Source organism: Salmo salar, chromosome ssa20 (assembly GCF_905237065.1).
Source record: "Salmo salar chromosome ssa20, Ssal_v3.1, whole genome shotgun sequence".
Classification (NCBI taxonomy): domain Eukaryota; kingdom Metazoa; phylum Chordata; class Actinopteri; order Salmoniformes; family Salmonidae; genus Salmo; species Salmo salar.
In genome coordinates this window covers 78,443,433-78,465,228 of record NC_059461.1, presented here as the reverse complement: position 1 = coordinate 78,465,228, position 21,796 = coordinate 78,443,433, and the positions used below count along the sequence as shown (strand labels likewise).

Genomic DNA, 21,796 nt, shown 5'->3' with positions numbered 1-21,796 from the left:
GGCTTTTGAAATTGGACAATGTGGTTACATTAAGGAGACGTGTATCTTTAAAATAGTGTAAAATAGTCGTATGTTTGAGAACTTTGAATTATGACATTTTGTGGTTTTGAATTTGGCGCTCTGTCACGCCCTGACCTGAGAGAGCCTTTTTTATGTCTCTATGTCACCACCCACCATAAGAGGACCAAGCAGCGTGGTAACAAGGAGCAGAGGGTTCAGGATTCGTGGACTTGGGAGGAAATTCTGGACGGAAAGGGACCCTGGAGACAGGCTGGGGAATATCGCCGCCCGAAAGAGGAACTGGGGGCAGCGAAAGCGGAGAGGCGGCGATATGAGGCAAGGCAGTGCAGCAGGCACGAGAGGCAGCGGGGAGATTGGCGGAGTCAGGCGATAGACCTGAGCCAACTCCCTGTGCTTACTGGAAGCAGCGTAGTACTGGTCAGGCACCGTGTTATGCGGTGAAGCGCACGGTGTCTCCAGTACGCGCTCAGAGCCCGGAGCGCTACATGCCAGCCCCCCGCAAGTGCCATGCGAGAGTGGGCATCGAGCCAGGGCAGATTGTGCCAGCTCAGCGCATCTGGTCTCCAGTGCGCCGTTTCGGTCCAGGGTATCCTGTGCCGGCTCTGCGCACTGTGTCTCCGGGGCGCTGGGAAGGCTCAGTTCGTCCTATGCCTGCGCTCCGCCTGTGCTGGGCGAAAGTTGGCATTGAGCCAAAGGGAGAGGTGCGTGTAGCAAGCATCAGATCTCCAGTGCTCCCCCACAGCCCGGTTCGACCTGTGCCTGCGCTCTGGAGGGGCCAGGCTAGAGTGGGCATTCAGCCGGGAGGAGGGGTGTCAAGCCTACGCACCAGATCTCCAGTGCTCCCCCACAGCCCGGTCTATCCTGTGCCTCCTCCACGGACCAGGCCTCCAGTGGGTCTCCCCAGCCTGGGGAATACGCAGCCAGAGTCGCCCGCCTGTCCGGAGCTGCCAGAGTCGCCCGCCTGTCCGGAGCTGCCAGAGTCGCCCGCCTGTCCGGAGCTGCCAGAGTCGCCCGCCTGTCCGGAGCTGCCAGAGTCGCCCGCCTGTCCGGAGCTGCCAGAGTCGCCCGCCAGTCCGGAGCTGCCAGAGTCGCCCGCCTGTCCGGAGCTGCCAGAGTCGCCCGCCTGTCCGGGGCCCGCTGCGAGGGTCCCCAGTCCGGGGTCGGCGGCGAGGGTCCCCACTCCAGAGGCGCCACATAAGTGGGCCAAGCCGAAGGTGGAGCGGGGTCGCAACCGCGACCAGAGCCGCAACCACGGAGAAATGCCCACCCAGACCCTCCCCTATAGGTTCAGGTTTTGCGGCCGGAGTCCGCAGCTTTGGGGGGGGGGTACTGTCACGCCCTGACATGAGAGAGGCTTTTTTATGTCTCTATTTAGGTTTAGTCAGGGTGTGATTTGGGGGGGCATTCTATGTCCTTTTTTCTATGCTTTGTATTTCTTTGTTTTGGCCTGGTATGGCTCTCAATCAGGGACAGCTGTACATCGTTGTCGCTGATTGGGAGTCATACTTAGGCAGCCTGTTTTCCTTTGGGCTTTGTGGGTGGTTATTTTCTGTTTAGTGTTTTGCACCTGACGGAACTGTTCGGTTGTTCTTTTGTTTTGCTTGTTGCTTTAGTGTTCAGTTGTACATTAAAATGACAAACACTTACCATGCTGCATTTTGGTCTGATTTCTCTTCCCCTTCATCCGAGGACGACGAAGACCGTTACACGCTCTGATTTTTCACTGGCTGTTGAATAGTGTCCCACCTCCCCAAGAGAGGTTAAGCCATTTTGCCACAACTTTGGAAGTATGCTTGGGGTCATTGTCCATTTGGAAGACCCATTTGCGACCAAGCTTTAACTTCCTGACTGATGTCTTGAAATGTTGCTTCAATATATCCACATCATTTTCCATCCTCATGATGCCATCTATTTTGTGAAGTGCACCAGTCCCTCCTGCAACAAAGCACCCCCTCAACATGATGCTGCCACTCCCATGCTTCACGTTTGGGATGGTGTTCTTCAGCTTGCAAGCCTCCCCCTTTTTTCTCCAAACATAACAATGGTCATTATGGCTAAACAGTTCTATTCTTGTTTCATCAGACCAGAGGACATTTCTCCAAAAAGTATGATCTTTGACCCCATGTGCAGTTGCAAACTGTAGTCTGGCTTTTTTATGGCAGTTTTGGAGCAGTGGCTTATTCCTTGCTGAGCGACCTTTCAGGTTATGTCGATATAGGACTCATTTTACTGTCAATATAGATACTTTTGTACCTGTTTCCTCCAGCATCTTCACAAGGTGCTTTGCTGTTGTTCTGGGATTGATTTGCACTTTTTGCACCAAAGTATGTTCATCTCTAGGAGACAGAACACATCTCCTTCCTGAGCAGTATGATGGCTGCGTGGTCCCATGGTGTTTATACTTGCGTACTATTATTTGTACAGATGAACGTGGTACCTTCAGGCATTTGGAAATTGCTCCCAAGGATGAACCAGACTTTTGGAGGTCTACAATTATTTTTCTGAGGTCTTGGCTGATTTCTTTTGATTTCCCCATGATGTCAAGCAAAGAGGCACTGAGTTTGAAGGTAGGCCTTGAAATACATCCACAGCCTGATGAAGACCTAAGGGTGGAAACGTTGTAAATAAATATCACCTGGGAGCATGAGCAGCAGTGTGCAGCGTTTTCCTTTTTGTTTTCCATGAGTTTGCCTACAACTCCAGCACCTGAGGTAAGTAGTTGGATGTGCATATGTTCTTCAGCTTTTGTACTATCCCTCATCTCCCCACAGAGCCCTCTAGCCCTGGGAGACACTGTCTATGTCAACTGAAACACCAGTCAGCACACTGAGCCTACTTCTCCCACAATTATCCTTTTTCTGTACTCACGAATGTGAACTTATTCTGTAGTTTCTGCTGATATATTCACATGGTCAACATGTTTTATTACGTTTCCTTTATGTAGTGATGGAGCTCAGAGGGAGACACAGGCAGTTTACTTTATTCAGTTACTCTCTGTTTTCTGTGTATTAACATGGTATACAGCTAACAGGGGAATTCTTAATCCATATAGAAGATGTCTGCACTGAAATCTTCCCCAAAAAATGCATATTGTAATCCCTCTGATTACTATAGAGAATAGGAGATTTATATACCAGGTGTGACATAACATATTTCATATGATCTGCCATTTATTCACTCCAAGTTTAGAATGAATGTGACAGTTGCTATGCAGAAAATAACATCATGATTAAACCGTTCAAACCAACGTCCTTCCATTAATCACCATTGTGCCTCACCCAGTGTAATCAATTCCTCCAACCTCAAATTACGCATGACTAACGTTTCACAAAGACAACTTTGAGCAGCATAAAGACTTACAGATGGATGGATAGGATAGAGAGAACATTTGAAAACTCGAGACAAGAGAGCCTATGACAGAAAAGTATGTGTTGCAATAAGAAAGGGAGAAAGACGACTGGACATGACAGAGCAATTGGAAACATTTAACTCAGTCAATTCAGGGGATGAATTTAAGAGCAATTCATGAATCCCGAATTATTCATGAACTGATTTCAATTCCCCTCCTGAACTCACTTTCCCAAAGCTCCAACCTATCCTTAACACTCACTAACTCACTCACTCACAACACACACACACACACACACACACACACACACACACACACACACACACACACACACACACACACACACACACACACACACACACACACACACACACACACACACACACACACACACACACACACAGTAGAAATAGTTGACCATAGTAAGAGGAAGCAGCAGCAGTATCAGTACCTGTGTAGCCCAGGGAGTTGTCATCCTCGTGTTCTGAGGTGGGGGCCGGCGTGGCCCCTTCACTGGCCCCGTCCTGAGTGGCCGCGCCCGTGTCTGTCGGAAATAACACCACAGGGACTGAGACCACCGGCACACTCTCATCACCGGACACGGCCAGTGCCCATGACCCTATGCCCATCTGGCACAGGCAGCACCACACACTCAGCAGTGCCAGGCTCAGAGGGTGCCACTGCCCACCCACCCTATACCCTCCGTGGGAGAGACCACCCACCCACATCCCTGGCTGTATCCAAGATCCAACAGTCTTCAAAATAATATCCAGTGAGACGCTGACTGAGACACTTGTAAACCTAGACAGTAGTGCCACAGTGTGTCAATCAGCTGCCTTTTATAGTTCAGTCAGGGGATGCTGTCAGCCTCAATGGGAGAGAGCTGTGAGACTGATCCTATCTCCTAGGATCTCGGTTGGTGTGTCCCCATGCTGCGTTGTGGTGGTTGTGGTGTGTGTGCAGAATGGGAGTCCCTCTATCCTCCCAAAAGCCATGACTGGCTGCACTCCTGTGGGACCATATGGGCAGGGCAGAGTAGGGAGGGTTAGGGTACTCCTACCCTGATTCAGGACCCCACCATACACACACCTACACACTCACACACACAGACACACATACTGATGCTGAAACTTATTTTTACAGCCAATTAACTGCTAATCAGTCCTTTTGATTGTGGTCCCTCTCCCATCACATCAGTACTGTGGCTGACTGTCTCTTCAGCAGACAGGGTGACAGGTTTTGGCTGTGTGAAAGGCTGTGTGACAGGCTGTGTGACAGGCTGTGTGAGGGTGGGACAGATGGGGGGAGGAGAGAGGGGAGGGGTGAGAGAAGCCAAGAGGGCTAGGCGTATGGCTAATGGGGGAGATGGGGGCCGTTGGAGGCCACTGTGCCCTCATGATGGGTAGACGTGGGATAAATCAGCCTGGGACATGCCCACTCTCATTGTGGGCCGCTGACAGGGGGTTAATTTGGGCTGGGGGGAGGTGAGAGGGGTTAATGAAAGGAGGTCTAAACTGTCCAGCTGACTGAAAGGCAGTCTGTCGGAAGTGTCTGTATCCTCAATAGGATCTGGCATCAGTGGGGAAAAATAGCAGACGGGGTGACTGAATAGATCATTGGAGAGCACCTTGGATCACTGGACTGTGTAGCAGTATGACCCCTATTCCCTTTGTCTTAGTTATTTCTACAGAAGTCTGACAGCATTAAGAAACATAGCATTTTGAATAACACGATATATACAGCACAGTATGACAAGGCTTCAAAACAGTTTGGACAAATTGCAGAGAAGAAAACAACATACTAGAGACATGTTGGAGAGGCGTTCCACATGAATGGAGTGGTCCTGCTCCCTACTGGTCCTGTAGTGTTGTAGTTAGAGCAACGCTGGGACAGTTTAAAGTAACCATGCTGGAACCATCCTATTATCAGACACCTCTCTCTCTCGGCGCTGTGTTACTGTTTACGCAAACAAGTGTCTCTGCTCTGCTTCAACTGACAACACCACTGGAGAGAGGAGGGGAGGCAACAACACACACAGAACCACGCACATATATACACAGATACGGCTCAACACAGAATGGAACACAGACAAGGTTCTGAAGCAGGCTCAACACAGAATGGAACATAAACAAGGTTCTGAAGCAGGCTCAACGCAGAATGGAACACAGACAAGGTTCTGAAGCATGTTCAACACAGAATGGAACACAGACATCCAGGGCGACAGAATTAGTTTCTTTGTCTGTCTGTCTGATTTAGGTTTTCACACATATTATGACAGTGTTTCCCAAACCTGGTCCTCCAGTATCCCCAACAGTACACCTTTTTATTGTAACCTTGGACAATCACACCTGATTCAACTTGTCAACGAATCATCAAGCCCTCAATGAGTTGAATGAGGTGTGTTTCTCAAGGGCTACAACGAAGCTGTGTTCTGTTAGAGGGCCTCGAGGACCAGGGTTGGGAAACACTGTATTATGACACCAGTTACAGGATGAACCAGATCTCTGACGTTGTTGTTGCGTTGTCATCAACACTTCTAAAGCAGATTAATTACAGACTGCCTCTGGCAAATCTTCATTTGGAAAATGACAGCTAATGTAGCAAAAGACATGGGTGGCATTTATAACCTAATTAAAAAGGCATAACAAATCATGTGTTCAATCTGTTCTAAATAGCATTAACCATCTGTGACCTTAAAAATGAAACAGTTTCAAATCAACATAACACCAGTAAAGGGTTATATAATGATATTTTCCCCAGGAATATGCAAGAGAAAGCCCCATACAGCAGCAGAGACCCAGAGGTGATTCCACTACCTATAGAGCACAGTCACCCAGACACCTTGACTTGTTTAAAACAGGGTACAGTAGGTCTTTCCTTTTAATAGGTTCTTGATTCTCATATTTTCCATTTCCTTGTGCTTTCGGTCTCGTCCTGCTAACTCTGTAGTGCACCTGTTTTCTTTTTTGGCCTCCTCTCTCAGTCGTTCTATGGGTGGTCCAAAGCCAGGCTCCAATTAAAGGCCACTTCAGAGTTAATTAACAGGTGGTGTACCCAGCTGCCCCAGGGCTCTTGGACCCCTCACTGCCCCACCTCCAACCCCTCCAGTCAAAGAGCTGTGCCATATCTCATCTCCCCTGTTGGCTAATTACTATGGCCCATGTGCTGATAACCGATTGCTCTCAAACAGATACAAAGACAAGCCTGCTCCTCCCTGGCCACCCCCGGCCAACCCCTCATCCCCCAGCCTCTCATCCCCACAGCACTCATCCCCCAGCCTCTCATCCCCCAGCCTTTTATCCCCCCAGCCCTCATCCCCCAGCCTCTCATGCCCCAGTCTTTCATCCCACCAGCACTCATCCCCCAGCCTCTCGTCCCCAGCCCTCGTCCCCCAGACTCTCATCCCCCAGCCTTTTATCCCCCAGCCCTCATCCCCCAGCCTCCCATCGCCCAGCCTTTCATCCCCCCAGCCCTCATCCCCCAGCCTCCCATCCCCCAGCCTTTCATCCCCCCCAGCCATCATCCCCCATCCTCTCACCCCCCAGCCTGTCGTCCCCCAGACTCTCATCCCCGCAGCCGTCATCTCCACAGTCTAACACCAAAAGAGCAGTCTGTTTTCTGGGTCAGTCTCCACTCTGTATGGACCTGGCCACAGGGCGCTGGACAATAGGATCTCTTGTAGCTGATGGCCTCAACCCAGTGCCCAGCACTCACCAATCATACTGCTCTAAATTATACCATGTTTTTCTGCAACTTTGCACAACTAAATGGAGCTTAAGAAACTTTGCAAAACACATTTTTGCTACTTACAATCCCTTTCTCCCCCAAACAGCAATGATCAGCTGTAGAGCACATCATGCACAGTGAAACATGGCAACCCAGTCAGCCTGATTGCCTTTGTTATTGCCCTTGTGCTTCTCATTGTTTCTCATTGCTTAGGCTGACAAACGAGGAGGAGCAGGTAGTTGATGTGAATGGAGGAGCTGGCTGCTGCGTCATTGTTATCTTGTTGTGTATTGGCAGCAGTGGTTTGGCCTAGACAGTGGAGGTGATGGATGGTGTTTAAATGATTATTGTGTATGTGGAGTCTGACTTCAGGCCCTGAGCTTGTTAACTGCAGGGCTGCTTGTTTGGTTTGATGAGTTCCTTCACGCTGTCTGACAGGAAGTGATGAATCAGGCTGTCATTAGCAACAACACTGTCAACATTTGCTTTGTGACAAATATTTTTCTGCTTAAAGTGTAGGTAGGTTGACAAGTATTGATTTACATAAAGCAAACTAAAGAGAGGAAAGATGTTGGATTGGGATATTTATAGCTGCTAACTGAAAACCAAACACACTGTAATTTTTTCTTTCTTCCTCTCTATCTATTTGCTTTGTGCAGAGCCCAATCACAGCTGTCAACTGAATGTTTCTGGACAGGATTTATTCTCATTATGCTGGGCCTCAGTTCAATCATGTCTGCCTTAAATGTGGAAAAGTGTACTTTGTGGTGAAGACAGTCGCTGCTCGCTTCATCTCTCTCCACACCCCTCCTCTCCACACTGTCTCTCTCATTTCCATTTTGATTACACTTTCTGTGTTTTACCCAGGGCCATGCATCGCTAATGGGCTTTTAATCAAGCCTGGAGATAGGAAACACACACACAAAGAGCACACACCGCTGGATGAGAGGGAGAGAGTGAGAGAGGAACGTTGGAAGAGAGAGGGATGAAGGGATAGAGAGAGGGATGGAGGGAGAAAGGGAGAGGGAGGGACAGAGGGAGAGAGAGAGCCAAAGAAAGGCACATGAGAAAAAAGATAGACAAATGTGCAAATGAAAGATAGTAGCTGAAATGACAGCCATTAGACTACCTATGTTTAGTCTTACACGAATCATAAACACACATACTGTACTCCACTGTACCAACCCCAACACCATACCTACTTAGACCTTTCAAAGCCCAGACTAGAAATGAAGAATTCCTGAGTAAAAGGGGGGTGTCATTTCACTATGAGAATAACTGAAAGGGGTCAGCCCAGGGTCAAGGCCTCGCAGAGACAATGAGACAGACAGAGACAATGTTCACCCAGGGGTAGTTTAAGGGACTGAGACCACTGTAGCCCCTGTCTGTCCCCTGTGGATCCTAGTGTGTGGCCTGTGGAGGAGGGAGGGGCTCACACCAGCCATAACCCTGTCAATTCAGGATTATGCATATGAAAGCATCTCCGGCCCACCTCAAAACCACACAGTGTGTACACCATTAATTACCACAATGAGGATTCTGCAGGGGTCGCTAGGGAAGCCTTTTTGTGTCCCTGTTATCTATGGAAACGGTCGGTGAGAAAGAATGCACAAGAGGGATCAAATGGTTTGCTGAGAGGCAGCGACCGTGGAGTGGTTAGCAACTGGTAAACAGTATGGCTAATGCAAAAATCAGAATGGGACATACTTGATTGGGGCAGGAAAGCACCATAAGGATTTGTAATAATGTATCTGTCTTTAATCTTAGAAATGCACAAAGTGTGTATATCTACAGCATACATACTATGGGTGTATATTGCCTATAGTGTATTTGCAGAGCTAGTTTCCAGGTGCTGAGTGAATAGAGAGCAGTGTAGTCTGGTCCAAGGCTGAAGGATGTGCTGTTTATGAGGCCTCCCCTAGGCCACCCCTAACATCGTCTCCTCTTTCCACTTTCTCTCCATCCCTACAGAGATGCTATCCCGACCTCTTTCCTCTCCATGGCAGACAAAATGTAATCTCACTTTAGATGGGATCATTCTGAGACAAATATCATCAAGCCAGCATCAGAAAGTGAAAGTGGATGGGAACTTAACTTTGATTCTCTCTATTCTGACCAAAGTCTACTTGCTGAGATAATTTGAGATAAACACTGAGACACCAATATATTCTCTACACAAGAGTAACATTTTGTCAAGATATTTTTTTTGTAGTATTTTCCAAACAAAAATTGTGTGTGTGTGTGTGTGTGTGTGTGTGTGTGTGTGTGTGTGTGTGTGTGTGTGTGTGCAACAAGCCACGTGCTTGTTGCACCCTCGACAACTACTATGATTATTATTATTTGACCATGCTGGTCATCTATGAACATTTTAACATCTTGACCATGTTCTGTTATAATCTCCACCCGGCACAGCCAGAAGAGGACTGGCCACCCCTCATAGCCTGGTTCCTCTCTAGGTTTCTTCCTAGGTTTTTGGCCTTTCTAGGGAGGTTTTCCTAGGGAGTTTTTCCTAGCCACCGTGCTTCTTTCACATGCATTGCTTGCTGTTTGGGGTTTTAGGCTGGGTTTCTGTACAGCACTTTGAGATATCAGCTGATGTACGAAGGGCTATATAAATACATTTGATTTGATTTGATTTGATGTGTGTGTGTGTGTGGGAGCGGGGGCATTACATAGAGCGTTAGAATAATTCTGTTTTCATGAGATAAAGATTTGAGTGATGATAATGAGATACACTACATGACCATAAATTGCTGCTGTAACAGCCTCCACTCTTCTAGGAAGGATTTCCACTAGATGTTGGAACATTCAGCCACAACAGCAGTAGTGAGGTTGGGCACTGATGTTAGGTGTTTAGGCCTGGCTTGCAATCGAGGTTCCAATTCATCCCAAAGGTGTTCAATGGGGTTGAGGTCAGGGCTCTGTGCATGCCAGTGTCATGACTTTCCCTTTTGGGTGAGGAGCATAGGCCCCAGATCCCCCCCCCCTCTCTATCTACTATTACTGAGAAAATGTAATGTGAAGTTAGCCTTCTAAATGAGAGAAATGTTTTTCATATGAAGTCCTAACCAGTCAGTGACCACATCCACGTGAGCACAGACATTATGTCGGCGTCATGTAACGCCCCTATTCCAGAGTGCATAAAACCCCTCGTGAACAATTAACATTAGACCAGAGAACGCTGAAATGGTTAAGAAATGCAAATCTCTAGAGACCAGCGGGACCGACAGCGTGAGTTGGAAGGTACAAAATGGTTAGACACTTTCAACAGAGAAGAAGAAAATCTCTATAGACCAGACAGCAGGAAGCGGTGGCTACATGGCTGAACACTATAGACCAAGCAGGCGGACGGTGTGAATCGGACGTCACAAATGGTTAGACTCTACAAGACCAGTACACGGACAGCGTGAGCTAAAAGGTACAAAATGGTTAGAAATTCTGAAACTTTCTCGAGTGAAGAAGATGAAGGCTACACAGTCTGCAGCTGTTTAAGTATTTTAGTATAAGCTCGACCGAGAACCATCGGGTGGTACTCTGAAAGATCCATTCTAAAAAACATTTCCCTATCAAACGACCATTGGTACGTCTGACATACCCGTTATAACAGAGCTACGACTACGAAAGACTTTGATCTCTGGTGAACACAACCAGAGACTTCTGATGAATTACTCTCCACAGTAAATGGACCGGGCGATTTCAACAGAGAGAGACGACAAGACATACAAGCGCAAATATGTACATTGCAATTATTTTCGAATGAGCGGCCATTCATGTGCAAAGTATTAGCATTTCCATGAGCATAGTTATCAACTGTATATAGTGGGTCCATTCTGTCTTTCCCACTCTTTATCTGTCCTTACCCCTTTCCATTGTCTACCAAGCCGTCATATCCACTAGGGACTTTTCATTGCATGATGTAGTAATCAGTGTGTAAGCTATTCTGTTTGTGTGTTCATGTAACTCTGTGTGATTATTTAGTTAGTTAGTAAGTAAATAATTAAGCCAATTTGTATGTCGCTGATTCATTATTTATGCTAGGGTTCGTGCAGATATCCAAGGATTTTGCGGCATTCACAATGAGACTGAAGGTAAATAAGAATGAATTCACTGTGACTAATGTAAGAGATATTTATATCTTTAGAGTTTAGTAGGGAGATAGTAACTCGTTAAACAACTTTTGCTGTGTTCCCCAAATTACTACTTAATTAATTGTTACATGAGACATTTAATTGCGTAATGATTTAACGTGATATGTAATTAGTTTAGAAAATAATAATCAATCACATTAATGATAGTCAAGACATGACACCAGCCAAGTTCTTCCACACTAATCTCGACAAACAATTTCTGTATGGGCCTCACTTTGTGCACAGGGGCATTGTCATGCTGAAACAGTAAAGGGCCTTCCCCAAACTGTTGCCACAAAGTTGGAAGCACAGAATCGTAGTGTTAAGATAGTGTTAAGATTTCCCTTCACTGGAACTAAGGGGCCTAGCCCGAACCACGAACCTCCTCCAGCAAACTTTACAGTTGACACTATGCATTCAGGCAGGTAGCGTTCTCCTGTCATCCGCCAAACCCAGATTCGTCCATCGGACTGCCAGATGGTGAAGCTTGATTCATCACTCCAGAGAACGCGTTTCCACAGCTCCAGAATCCAATGGTGGCAAGCTTTATACCACTCCAACCGACGCTTGGCATTGCGCATGGTGATCTTAGGCTTGTGTGCGTCTGCTCGGCCATGGAAACCCATTTCATGAAGCTCCCGACGAACAGTTATTGTGTTGATGTTGCTTACAGAGGCAGTTTGGAACTCGGTAGTGAGTGTTGCAACCGAGGACAGATGATGTTTATGGGCTATGCGCTTCAGCACTCGCCGGTCCCGTTCCATGAGCTTGTGTGGCCTACCACTTCGCAGCTGAGACGTTTCCACTTCACAATAACAGCACTTACAGTTGACCGGAGCAGCTCTAGCAGGGCAGAAATTTGACGAACTGAAAAGGTGGCATCCTATGACGGTGCCACGTTGAAAGTCACTGAGCTCTTCAGTCACGGCATTTTATTGCCAATGTTTGTCTATGGAGATACACCTGTCAGCAACGGTGTGGCTGAAATAGCCGTATCCACTAATTTGAAGGGGCGTCCACATACTTTTGTATATATAGTGTAATTAGGCTGACAAGTAATTTGGTTCCAATTGTTTCCAATGAGAAAACCCTACTGGAGGGGAAAGGGAAATGCATCAGAAAAGTTCACATTAAAAGATAGTATTCATATTTTCCAAAACACTCCTGTTTTGTCACTGCTTTATTGCTCAATGGCCAGATTGTTTCTCCTGTCCTGACAGTTTTTCTCCTGTCCTGGCAGTTGTTTCTCCTGTCCGGATGGTTGTTTCTCCTGTCCTGACAGTTGTTTCTCCTGTCCTGACAGTTGTTTCTCCTGTCCTGACAGTTGTTTCTCCTGTCCTGACAGTTGTTTCTCCTGTCCTGGCAGTTTTCTCCTGTCCGGACGGTTGTTCCTCCTGTCCTGACAGTTGTTTCTCCTGTCCTGACAGTTGTTTCTCCTGTCCTGACAGTTGTTTCTCCTGTCCTGACAGTTGTTTCTCCTGTCCTGACAGTTTTCTCCTGTCCTGACAGTTGTTTCTCCTGTCCGGACGGTTGTTATATCCTGTCCTGACGGTTGTTTCTCCTGTCCTGACAGTTGTTTCTCCTGTCCTGACAGTTGTTTCTCCTGTCCTGACAGTTGTTTCTCCTGTCCTGACAGTTGTTTCTCCTGTCCGGATGGTTGTTTCTCCTGTCCTGACAGTTGTTTCTCCTGTCCTGGCAGTTGTTTCTCCTGTCCTGACAGTTGTTTCTCCTGTCCGGATGGTTGTTTCTCCTGTCCTAATAGTTGTTTCTCCTGTCCTGGCAGTTGTTTCTCCTGTTCGGACGGTTGTTTCTCCTGTCCTGACAGTTGTTTCTCCTGTCCTGACAGTTGTTTCTCCTGTCCGGATGGTTGTTTCTCCTGTCCTAATAGTTGTTTCTCCTGTCCTGACAGTTGTTTCTCCTGTCCTGACAGTTTTTCTCCTGTCCTGACAGTTGTTTCTCCTGTCCGGACAGTTGTTTCTCCTGTCCTGACAGTTGTTTCTCCTGTCCTGACAGTTGTTTCTCCTGTCCGGACAGTTGTTTCTCCTGTCCTGACAGTTGTTTCTCCTGTCCGGACAGTTGTTTCTCCTGTCCTGACAGTTTTTGTCCTGTCCTAATAGTTGTTCCTCCTGTCCTGACAGTTTTTCTCCTGTCCTGACAGTTGTTTCTCCTGTCCGGACAGTTGTTTCTCCTGTCCTGACAGTTTTTCTCCTGTCCTGACAGTTGTTTCTCCTGTCCGGACAGTTGTTTCTCCTGTCCTGACAGTTATAGAGAAATGTTGTGCTCCCTCTCATCTCATTCAGAAGTCACTTTGATACAGAGAACTGAATAAACATGTCAGACTCCGTTTTCCAAGTTGGCAGAGGAGCTGACTCCTTTCCTCTCACATATGTGTTGATAATTGTGGTTAAATAAAAGCACAAGTGTCAGGGAAGAAAAATATGTAATTTTGTATTGCTGACAGATTGTTCCAGAGCGCATCCAGTAACCACAGAAAGAATAACACAGGTTAGCGTTTTTCATCATGAATCTTGTTCTGGAGGCAGTTCTGCAGTGGTCACTAGCTAGCACAGCAACAACGTCATAAAATCATAACATTTTAAACCTAACACTAACTTTAACCACACTACTAACCCTGACACCTAAACCTAACCTTAGATTAAGACCAAACGGCAAATCTAAGTTTTCATGATTTTTTTTACAATATAGACAATTGTGACTTTGCAGCTGGCCAATCTAAGGGGAAATCGCTCAGTTTTGTCTCCAGGGCAAGACTCATGACAGTAAACGTCAACCTGCAGAACAAACAAGGCTGATTGGCTTGTGGAGTGGTACATGATGTTCAAGGGTCACTGCCATGCAATACCTCTTTTCACTCAAATACCAGTGCCAGACACCACAGTAGCACATAATAACAGTTTTGTATTCCGTGCTACAGTTTTGACAGTGTATGACAGTCCTACAGTAATAACCATCTGTGACATGAAGAAGATATTTATCATATCCAACCAACCGAACTGCAGTTATGTTGTTGAACCACTTGAGTTCAAGAGTATCTCTGTCTACGGAGAACTGAAACAGCACTGTGACTAGTGTCAGGGGTCTTGCTCTGACAAGGCTGGGAAGCTGAGACAAGCACGTTCAGACCTGCCAAAAGCCCCATATGTCCATCTCTGTGATACCACATGACATGTCCCATCACAGTTTAAACATGCACTGGTGTGAGAGAAAGAGAGAGAGAGAGAGAGAGAAAGAGAGAGAGAGAGAGAGAGAGAGAAATGGGGAAAGAGAGAGAATTCCATAGAGAATACTTCTCCAACAGGAACAGATGGGGGCCGTCAGGGACGAGGAGATTGGAGGGGCGTGGTAAAAAGAGCTTGTAGTCCGTTAGCCTGTCCTGTCTTGGCGGCCCGGCCGGCCAGCGTTACAGCTAGGCACCATGACAAATGTGCAGCTTGTCGCAGAGCGTAGACTCCACCACAGCTGACAAATCACTGACCTTCTCTTACTTTCCAACACACACACAATATATGGGATCAACACCACCTCATCTCAGTTTTGAAAAGTTCCAGTTTTTTTCAGGAGTTCATAATTATTCCCTTTGGCTGCCTCATTTTTCTTCAATCTGCGAACTGCCAACCTCCTTACGGTAAACCAATCAGTAGATCCCAAGTGAAGGGGAAAGTGTAGTCATGGTTTTTCCTGCTACATTAAATGAGTTTAGGGGGCAGTGGAGCGTGTCATTCAGACCTCATTTCAGGACTGTGGTACCCGTTGTGACAATCTACGATAACCGCATTTAGCAGTTCTGCATCATATGGTTTTTTACTTGTTGACTGTCAAACTAAGGGACAGACGGCCAGACATCGCAGACAAACACAGACGTGCATGCACACACAGACTCGCATACAACTCTCTGAGAGTTAAAGGAGTTAAAAAATCTATGTCAATGTCCATGAAGGTGTTGATTTTTGTAAATGGGCACCAGGTAGACTAGCGGTTAAGAACGTTGGGCCAGTAACCTAAAGGTTGCAGTTTCTAACGCCCGAGCCGACTAGGTGAAAAATCTGCCAATGTGCCCATGAGCAAGGCACTTAACCCTAATTGCTCCTGTATGTCGCTCTGGATAAGAGTGTCTACTAAATGACACACTTTTAGAGTGTACGTGTACCAAAGACTGCACAAAGAATAGGGCGGCGCACAATTGGCCCAGCGTCGTGCGGCTTAGGGTTTGGCCGGGGTAGGCCTGTCATTGTAAATAAGAATTTGTTCTTAAATAAAGGTTGAATAAAAAAAGAAATACAAATAAAATAGGTGTACTACAGCCGCCTCTCATCACCTCCATGCCCTGGAGCTGCTGCTGTCAAGACCACGATGGAGCTGGGGGAATTCTACAGCTTTTAATTAGGCAGTAAGAGAAAACAACCTCATCTGTCTGATGTGACGACATGAAGCTGGCACAAACATCTCCCACTTCTGAAAGGCTGGTATATGGTGCAAACAAAGGAGGAATCAGCACATGTACTGTATGTTGATTGGGCAGTGTTGGGTAAATAATGGTGTAGACGTGTAATTGTCCATGAACTGCACCTTGGCTCGTCTCAACCTTTGAATGAATACAAATTGGTCATTATTCTAGTTGAGAGGCAGACAACTGAATGTTAATTCCTGACTTGAGTTTAACGGGAGAATAATGGTCTTAACTGGAGCATAGCCTTTCCATAGACTGTAGTCGGCCAACACAGATGACCAGACTTCCGTGTGAGTGCTTATATCATAGTGAGTGTCAGACATGGCCTCAAACTCAAATTACTGGGCTGTTCAAAGAAGTGTAATCCAACTCTATACCACAAGTGTGCTTTCTCCCAGTTCTCTCCCAAAATGTGTTGGTCTATAAACATTTATTTTCTGGAAAAGTCATTTGTTTGTCCATTGGTCATGACTTGACTAATACGCCACAATACCACAATGTCAAATACAATGTAATTTCTATGTTCAGATTTTCAATGTCTAGAAAACATTGTTTCAATACTCACGCAATCGTTAAGCAATGTTATTGGTCTGATGGTGTTTGTGTAACAGTGTTAATGGTATACCCAGGGTTCTCCTATATGACTCTTATAGTGTTTACACAGGCTGTGGTTATTTCTACATATATTCCTGTGAACCAAGGCTAATGACTAATATTCAAATATGGCCAATAAACATGTACTTGCTAGGAACCTCTCCTTCATCATTTCCAGTTGGAAAACACACAGACAAGTTAATTTGCTTGTATGTCAGTCACCACCAGCTCAGTCACCATCTGATCTGGAGTCAAGCAAGCTGAAAATAACAGCACAGCAGACACTATGACCCCTCTCCAGACTTCTCTCTCCCTCTGCACCTTCTCTCCCTCCCACAGATCTGTGCTTGTCGTTTGGGGGACATGTGTATGCAAATCTGAGGAACACAGACTGAATATTCACAGTCAGATGAGAGTCCTCAGATAAACCAACTCACGTCCTCAATCTGTACAACATTGATTAGAGGAGATGGAAATGAGCCTGTGTGAAGACTGAAAAAAAAACATGGCAGGCGTCTGGCCAACTTCTCTAATGATCTTCTCTGTGTAGGAGTGGATCAATACCGTAGCTTAGTTACCAGAGGCTGTGCCAACACCTTGATGATGTCTGCTACAGCGTGTCCACAGATAGATGGTGCAACCACAAAGGGGCCATAAAGAGGCAGGCTAAATCATCAGTCTTACACAACTAGCCATGTTCTCTCTCTGGACTAACTTTAGGCAGGGAACATTGCTTCACAGCTAAGTAAGAGTTATCGTTTTGTCCGTGGAATTGCTTTGATTTCCCCAGAGTGACGTTGAAAGGAGATCACTGGGCTCTGTACAAGTGCTTCAAATGACTGTGTGGATTATTTGTGGTATCATCATGTTTGGCTAAAGCAAGTTAGTTAGGGATCAGTGTTTCAAGATAACACTATCTCACTAAAAAGGAATATGAATCTTCTTTGCCAGCAGGAGGAGGATGGGATTCCCCTTCAGAGTTTCTTCCTGCAAGCTTGTCCTTGGCACTGTCTCCTTGGTTTACTATTTAGGGATTTTAAGTTTAGATTTTGTAAAGCACTGGATGACGAATGTATTGGTAAGAAAATATTAACACTGTACAAAGCACATTTGATGGATTGACTGATTTTGACGAAACTGAAGGGTTGTGAGAAAATAAACCTATTTCACCTGAGGGAAGGAGTGAGCGGGAGTCAAAATTCCAAAGTGATCCTGAAAGATTTACAATGTGAGAATTCAGTGTCTCCCCACTTTGACCGATAAATCATATGTTTACTTGTCCCCATGGAATGCGTAGATTGCACAGGAGGTTGGTGGCACCTTAACTGGGGAGGACGGGCTCGTGGTAATGACTGGAGCGGAATCAGTGGAATGTTATCAAATACATCAAACCAATGGTTTCCATGTGTTTGATGCCATTGCATTTTCTCCATACCAGCCATTATTATGAGCTGCATCCACTGGTAGAATCAATGGTAAAGCATTTAAGGATAACAGTTTCTAACTCTGTGAATCTGTAGCGATACATCTCCTTCCACCCATCTACAGGGAATAGAGGTTGTCCCATGTTAGGACTACACCGCAATCCTCCCTCAACTCTAAATATGTCTGATGACTACATGGCCCTGTGTAAACCTGAAGAATAAGATCACCTCACTCTGTCCAACCTTGTCACATTACCAAATCAAGACTTGTTTTCACTTGATATGCTGCCAGAGGGCCCCCAGACTAATGTCAGGGTAATTATAGGCCATAAAACTATTCAGAAAGTTTCATAAGGTTTTCCCTTGTAACTCACTTAAACATATAATATTGTCAGAGAGGGATTTACTATCAATCCTACTGGCTTTCAGAGAGATATCTATCATTCATACAACTATCAAGCAGCTATTTTCTTCTGACAGCATCATTACTCAATGATATAAGTAACAACTACTGAACCCAAAACGATACACATTGAAATACAGAAGCAGGTTGTTCTTTGGACAAATGCATAAGGCTTGCTTCCTTCTCTTATACTGATACCAATAAACAACAATGGCTGAATCCTAGTCCATATATCATCAGCACAAATGGTTATATTTCAGCCAAAACATCTAAAGGAGATGCTAAAGCTTCAGCCTATAGTTTGTGTATACCAAATAACAGTGACATAACTTGAAACATGATGGGAGTAGTGAGTCATAAGAGGGCCAGGGGCCGGGGGCCAGGGGGCAGATCATAAATTCAACCAAGGCATGAAATGCAACAAAAGACAAAGTGGGTCTCTCCATACCCCCCTGTCAATCATTGTCACCCTACAGAATCACCTCACACAATCACCCCACATAAACACCCCACAAATAACCCCATAGAATCACCCTACAGATTCACACTACAAAATCACCCTACAGAATCACCATTCAGAATCACACCATAGAATCATTCTACAGAATCAATCAACACAATCACCCCACATATTCACCCCACATAATCACCCTACATAATCACCCTACATAATCACCCCATAGAATCACCCTACAGACTCACTCCACATAATCACCCCACAAAATCACCCCATAGAATCAACCTACAGAATCACCCCACATAATCACCCTACAAAATCCCCTTACAGAATCACCCCAAAGAATCACCCTACAGAATCACCCTACAGAACCACCCCACATAATAACCTCACACAATCACCACACAGAATCAACCTACAGAATCACCTCACACAATCACCCCACATTGTCACCCTACAGAATCACCCTACAGAATAACCTCACACAATCACCCCACATAATCAACCTACAGTACTACCCTACAGAATCACCCCACATAATCACCTTTCAGAATCACCCCATAGAATCACCCTACAGAATCACTCCACACAATCACCCCACATTGTCACCCTACAGAATCACCCTACAGAATAACCTCACACAATCACCCCACATAATCAACCTACAGTACTACCCTACAGAATCACCCCACATAATCACCTTTCAGAATCACCCCATAGAATCACCCTACAGAATCACTCCACACAATCACCCCACAAAATCACCCCATAGAATCACCCTATAGAATCACCCCACATAATAAACCTACAAAATCTCCCTACAGAATCACCCCACAGAATCACCCTACAGGATCACCCTACAGAATCCCCCCACATAATCACCCCATAGATCCACCCTACAGAATCCCCCCACATAATCATCCTACAGAATCACCCCACAGAATCACCCCACATTGTCACCCTACAGAATCACCCTACAGAATAACCTCACACAATCACCCCACAAAATCACCCTACAGAACTACCCTGCAGAATCACCTCACATAATCACCCTTCAGAATCACCCCATAGAATCACCCCACACAATCACCCCATAGAATTACCCTACAGAATCACCCCACATAATCACCCTACAAAAACCCCCTACAGAACCACCCCACAGAATCACCCTACAGAATCACCTCACAAAATCACCCCACATTGTCACCCTACAGATTCACACAACAGAATAACTTCACACAATCACCCCACAAAATCACCCTACAGAACTACCCTACAGAACCACCCCACATAATCACCCTTCAGAATCACCACATAGAATCACCCAACATCATCACCCCACATAATCACACTATAGAATTGCCCCACAGAATCACCCCACAGAACCACCCTACAGAATCACCCAGCATAATTACCCCACATAATCACCACACATAATCACCTTACAGAACAACCCTACAGAATCACCCCACATAATCACCCTTCAGAATCACCCCATAGAATAACCCTACAGAACAACCCTACAGAATCACCCCACATAATCACCCTACAGAATCACTCCACACAATCACCCTACATAATCACCCCCCAGATTCACCCTACAGAATCACCCCACATAATCACCCTACAGAATCCCCCCACATAATCACCCCATAGAATCACCCTGCAGAACCACCCTACAGTATCACCCCATAGATTCACCCTACAGAATCCCCCCACATAATCACCCCATAGAATCACCCCACATAATCACCCTACATAATCACCCCACAGAAAAACCTCACACAATCACCCCACATAATCACCCCACATAATCACCCCACATAATCACCCTACAGAATCACCCTACTGACTCACCCTACAGAATCACTCTACAGAATCACCCCACAAAATCACCCTACAGAATCACCCCATAGAATCACCCTACAGAATCACCCCACAGAATCACCCTACAAAACCACGCTACAGAATCCCCCCACATAATCACCCCATAGAATCACCCTACAGAATCACCCCACATAATCACCCTACAGAATCACCCCACATAATCACCCTACAGAATCACCCCACAGAAAAACCTCACACAATCACCCCACATAATCACCCTACAGAATCACCCTACTGACTCATCCTACAGAATCACTCTACAGAATCACCTCACACAGAATCACCCTACAGAATCACCTCACACAATGACCCCACAAAATCACCCTACAGAATCACCCCACATAATCACCCTACAGAATCACCCCACATGAAAAACCTCACACAATCACCCCACATTGTCACCCTACAGAATCACCCTACAGAATAACCCCACAGAATCACCCACCATAATCACCCCACAGAATCCCCCCATAGAATCACCCTACAGAATCACCCCACATAATCACCCTACAGAATCACCAAACAGAATCACCCCATAGAATCATCCTACAGCATCACTCCACACAATCACCCTACATAATCACCCAATAGAATCACCCCACATAATCACCCCACATAATCACCCTACAGAATCACCCCACATAATCACCCTACAGAATCACCCCACAGAAAAACCTCACACAATCACCCCACATAATCACCCCACATAATCACCCTACAAAATCACCCTACTGACTCATCCTACAGAATCACTCTACAGAATCACCCCACAAAATCACCCAACAGAATCACCCCACAAAATCCCCCTACAGAATCACCACACAGAATCACCCTACAGAATCACCTCACAAAATCACCCCACATTGTCACCCTACAGAATCACCCTACAGAATAACCCAACAGAATCACCCAACATAATCACCCCACAGAATCACCCGATAGAATCACTCTACAGAATCACCCCACAGAAACACCCTACAGAATCACCTCACACAATCACCCCACATTTTCACCCTACAGAACTACCCTAGAGAATCACCCCAGATAATCACCCCTCAGAATCACCCCATAGAATCACCCTACAGATCCACCCTACAGAATCACCCCACATAATCACGCCATAGAATCCTCCCACAGAATCAACCCAAATAATCACCCTACAGAATCACTCCACATAATCACCTCATAGAATCACCCTACAAAACACCCCACATAATCACGCCTCAGAATCACCCCATAGAACCACCCTACAGAATCACTCCACATAATCACCCCATAGAATCACCCTACAGAATCACCCCACATAATCACCCCACATAATCACCCTAAAGAACCACCCT

General features: G+C 45.9%; 1 protein-coding gene across 2 annotated transcripts in view; it reads right to left on the bottom strand.

Moving 5' to 3' along the window:
* robo1 (roundabout, axon guidance receptor, homolog 1 (Drosophila)) overlaps positions 1–21,796 on the bottom strand; it is a 652,577-nt gene that overhangs the window by 379,390 nt on the left and 251,391 nt on the right. The window contains exon 3 of one of the 2 annotated variants that reach the window (XM_045703986.1): positions 3,822–3,914. In XM_045703986.1, coding sequence (XP_045559942.1) covers positions 3,822–3,914 — 93 coding nt within the window. Of the gene's footprint in view, positions 1–3,821; positions 4,015–21,796 lie in introns of those variants that run through there. The other variant, XM_045703985.1, reaches the window with a different exon arrangement.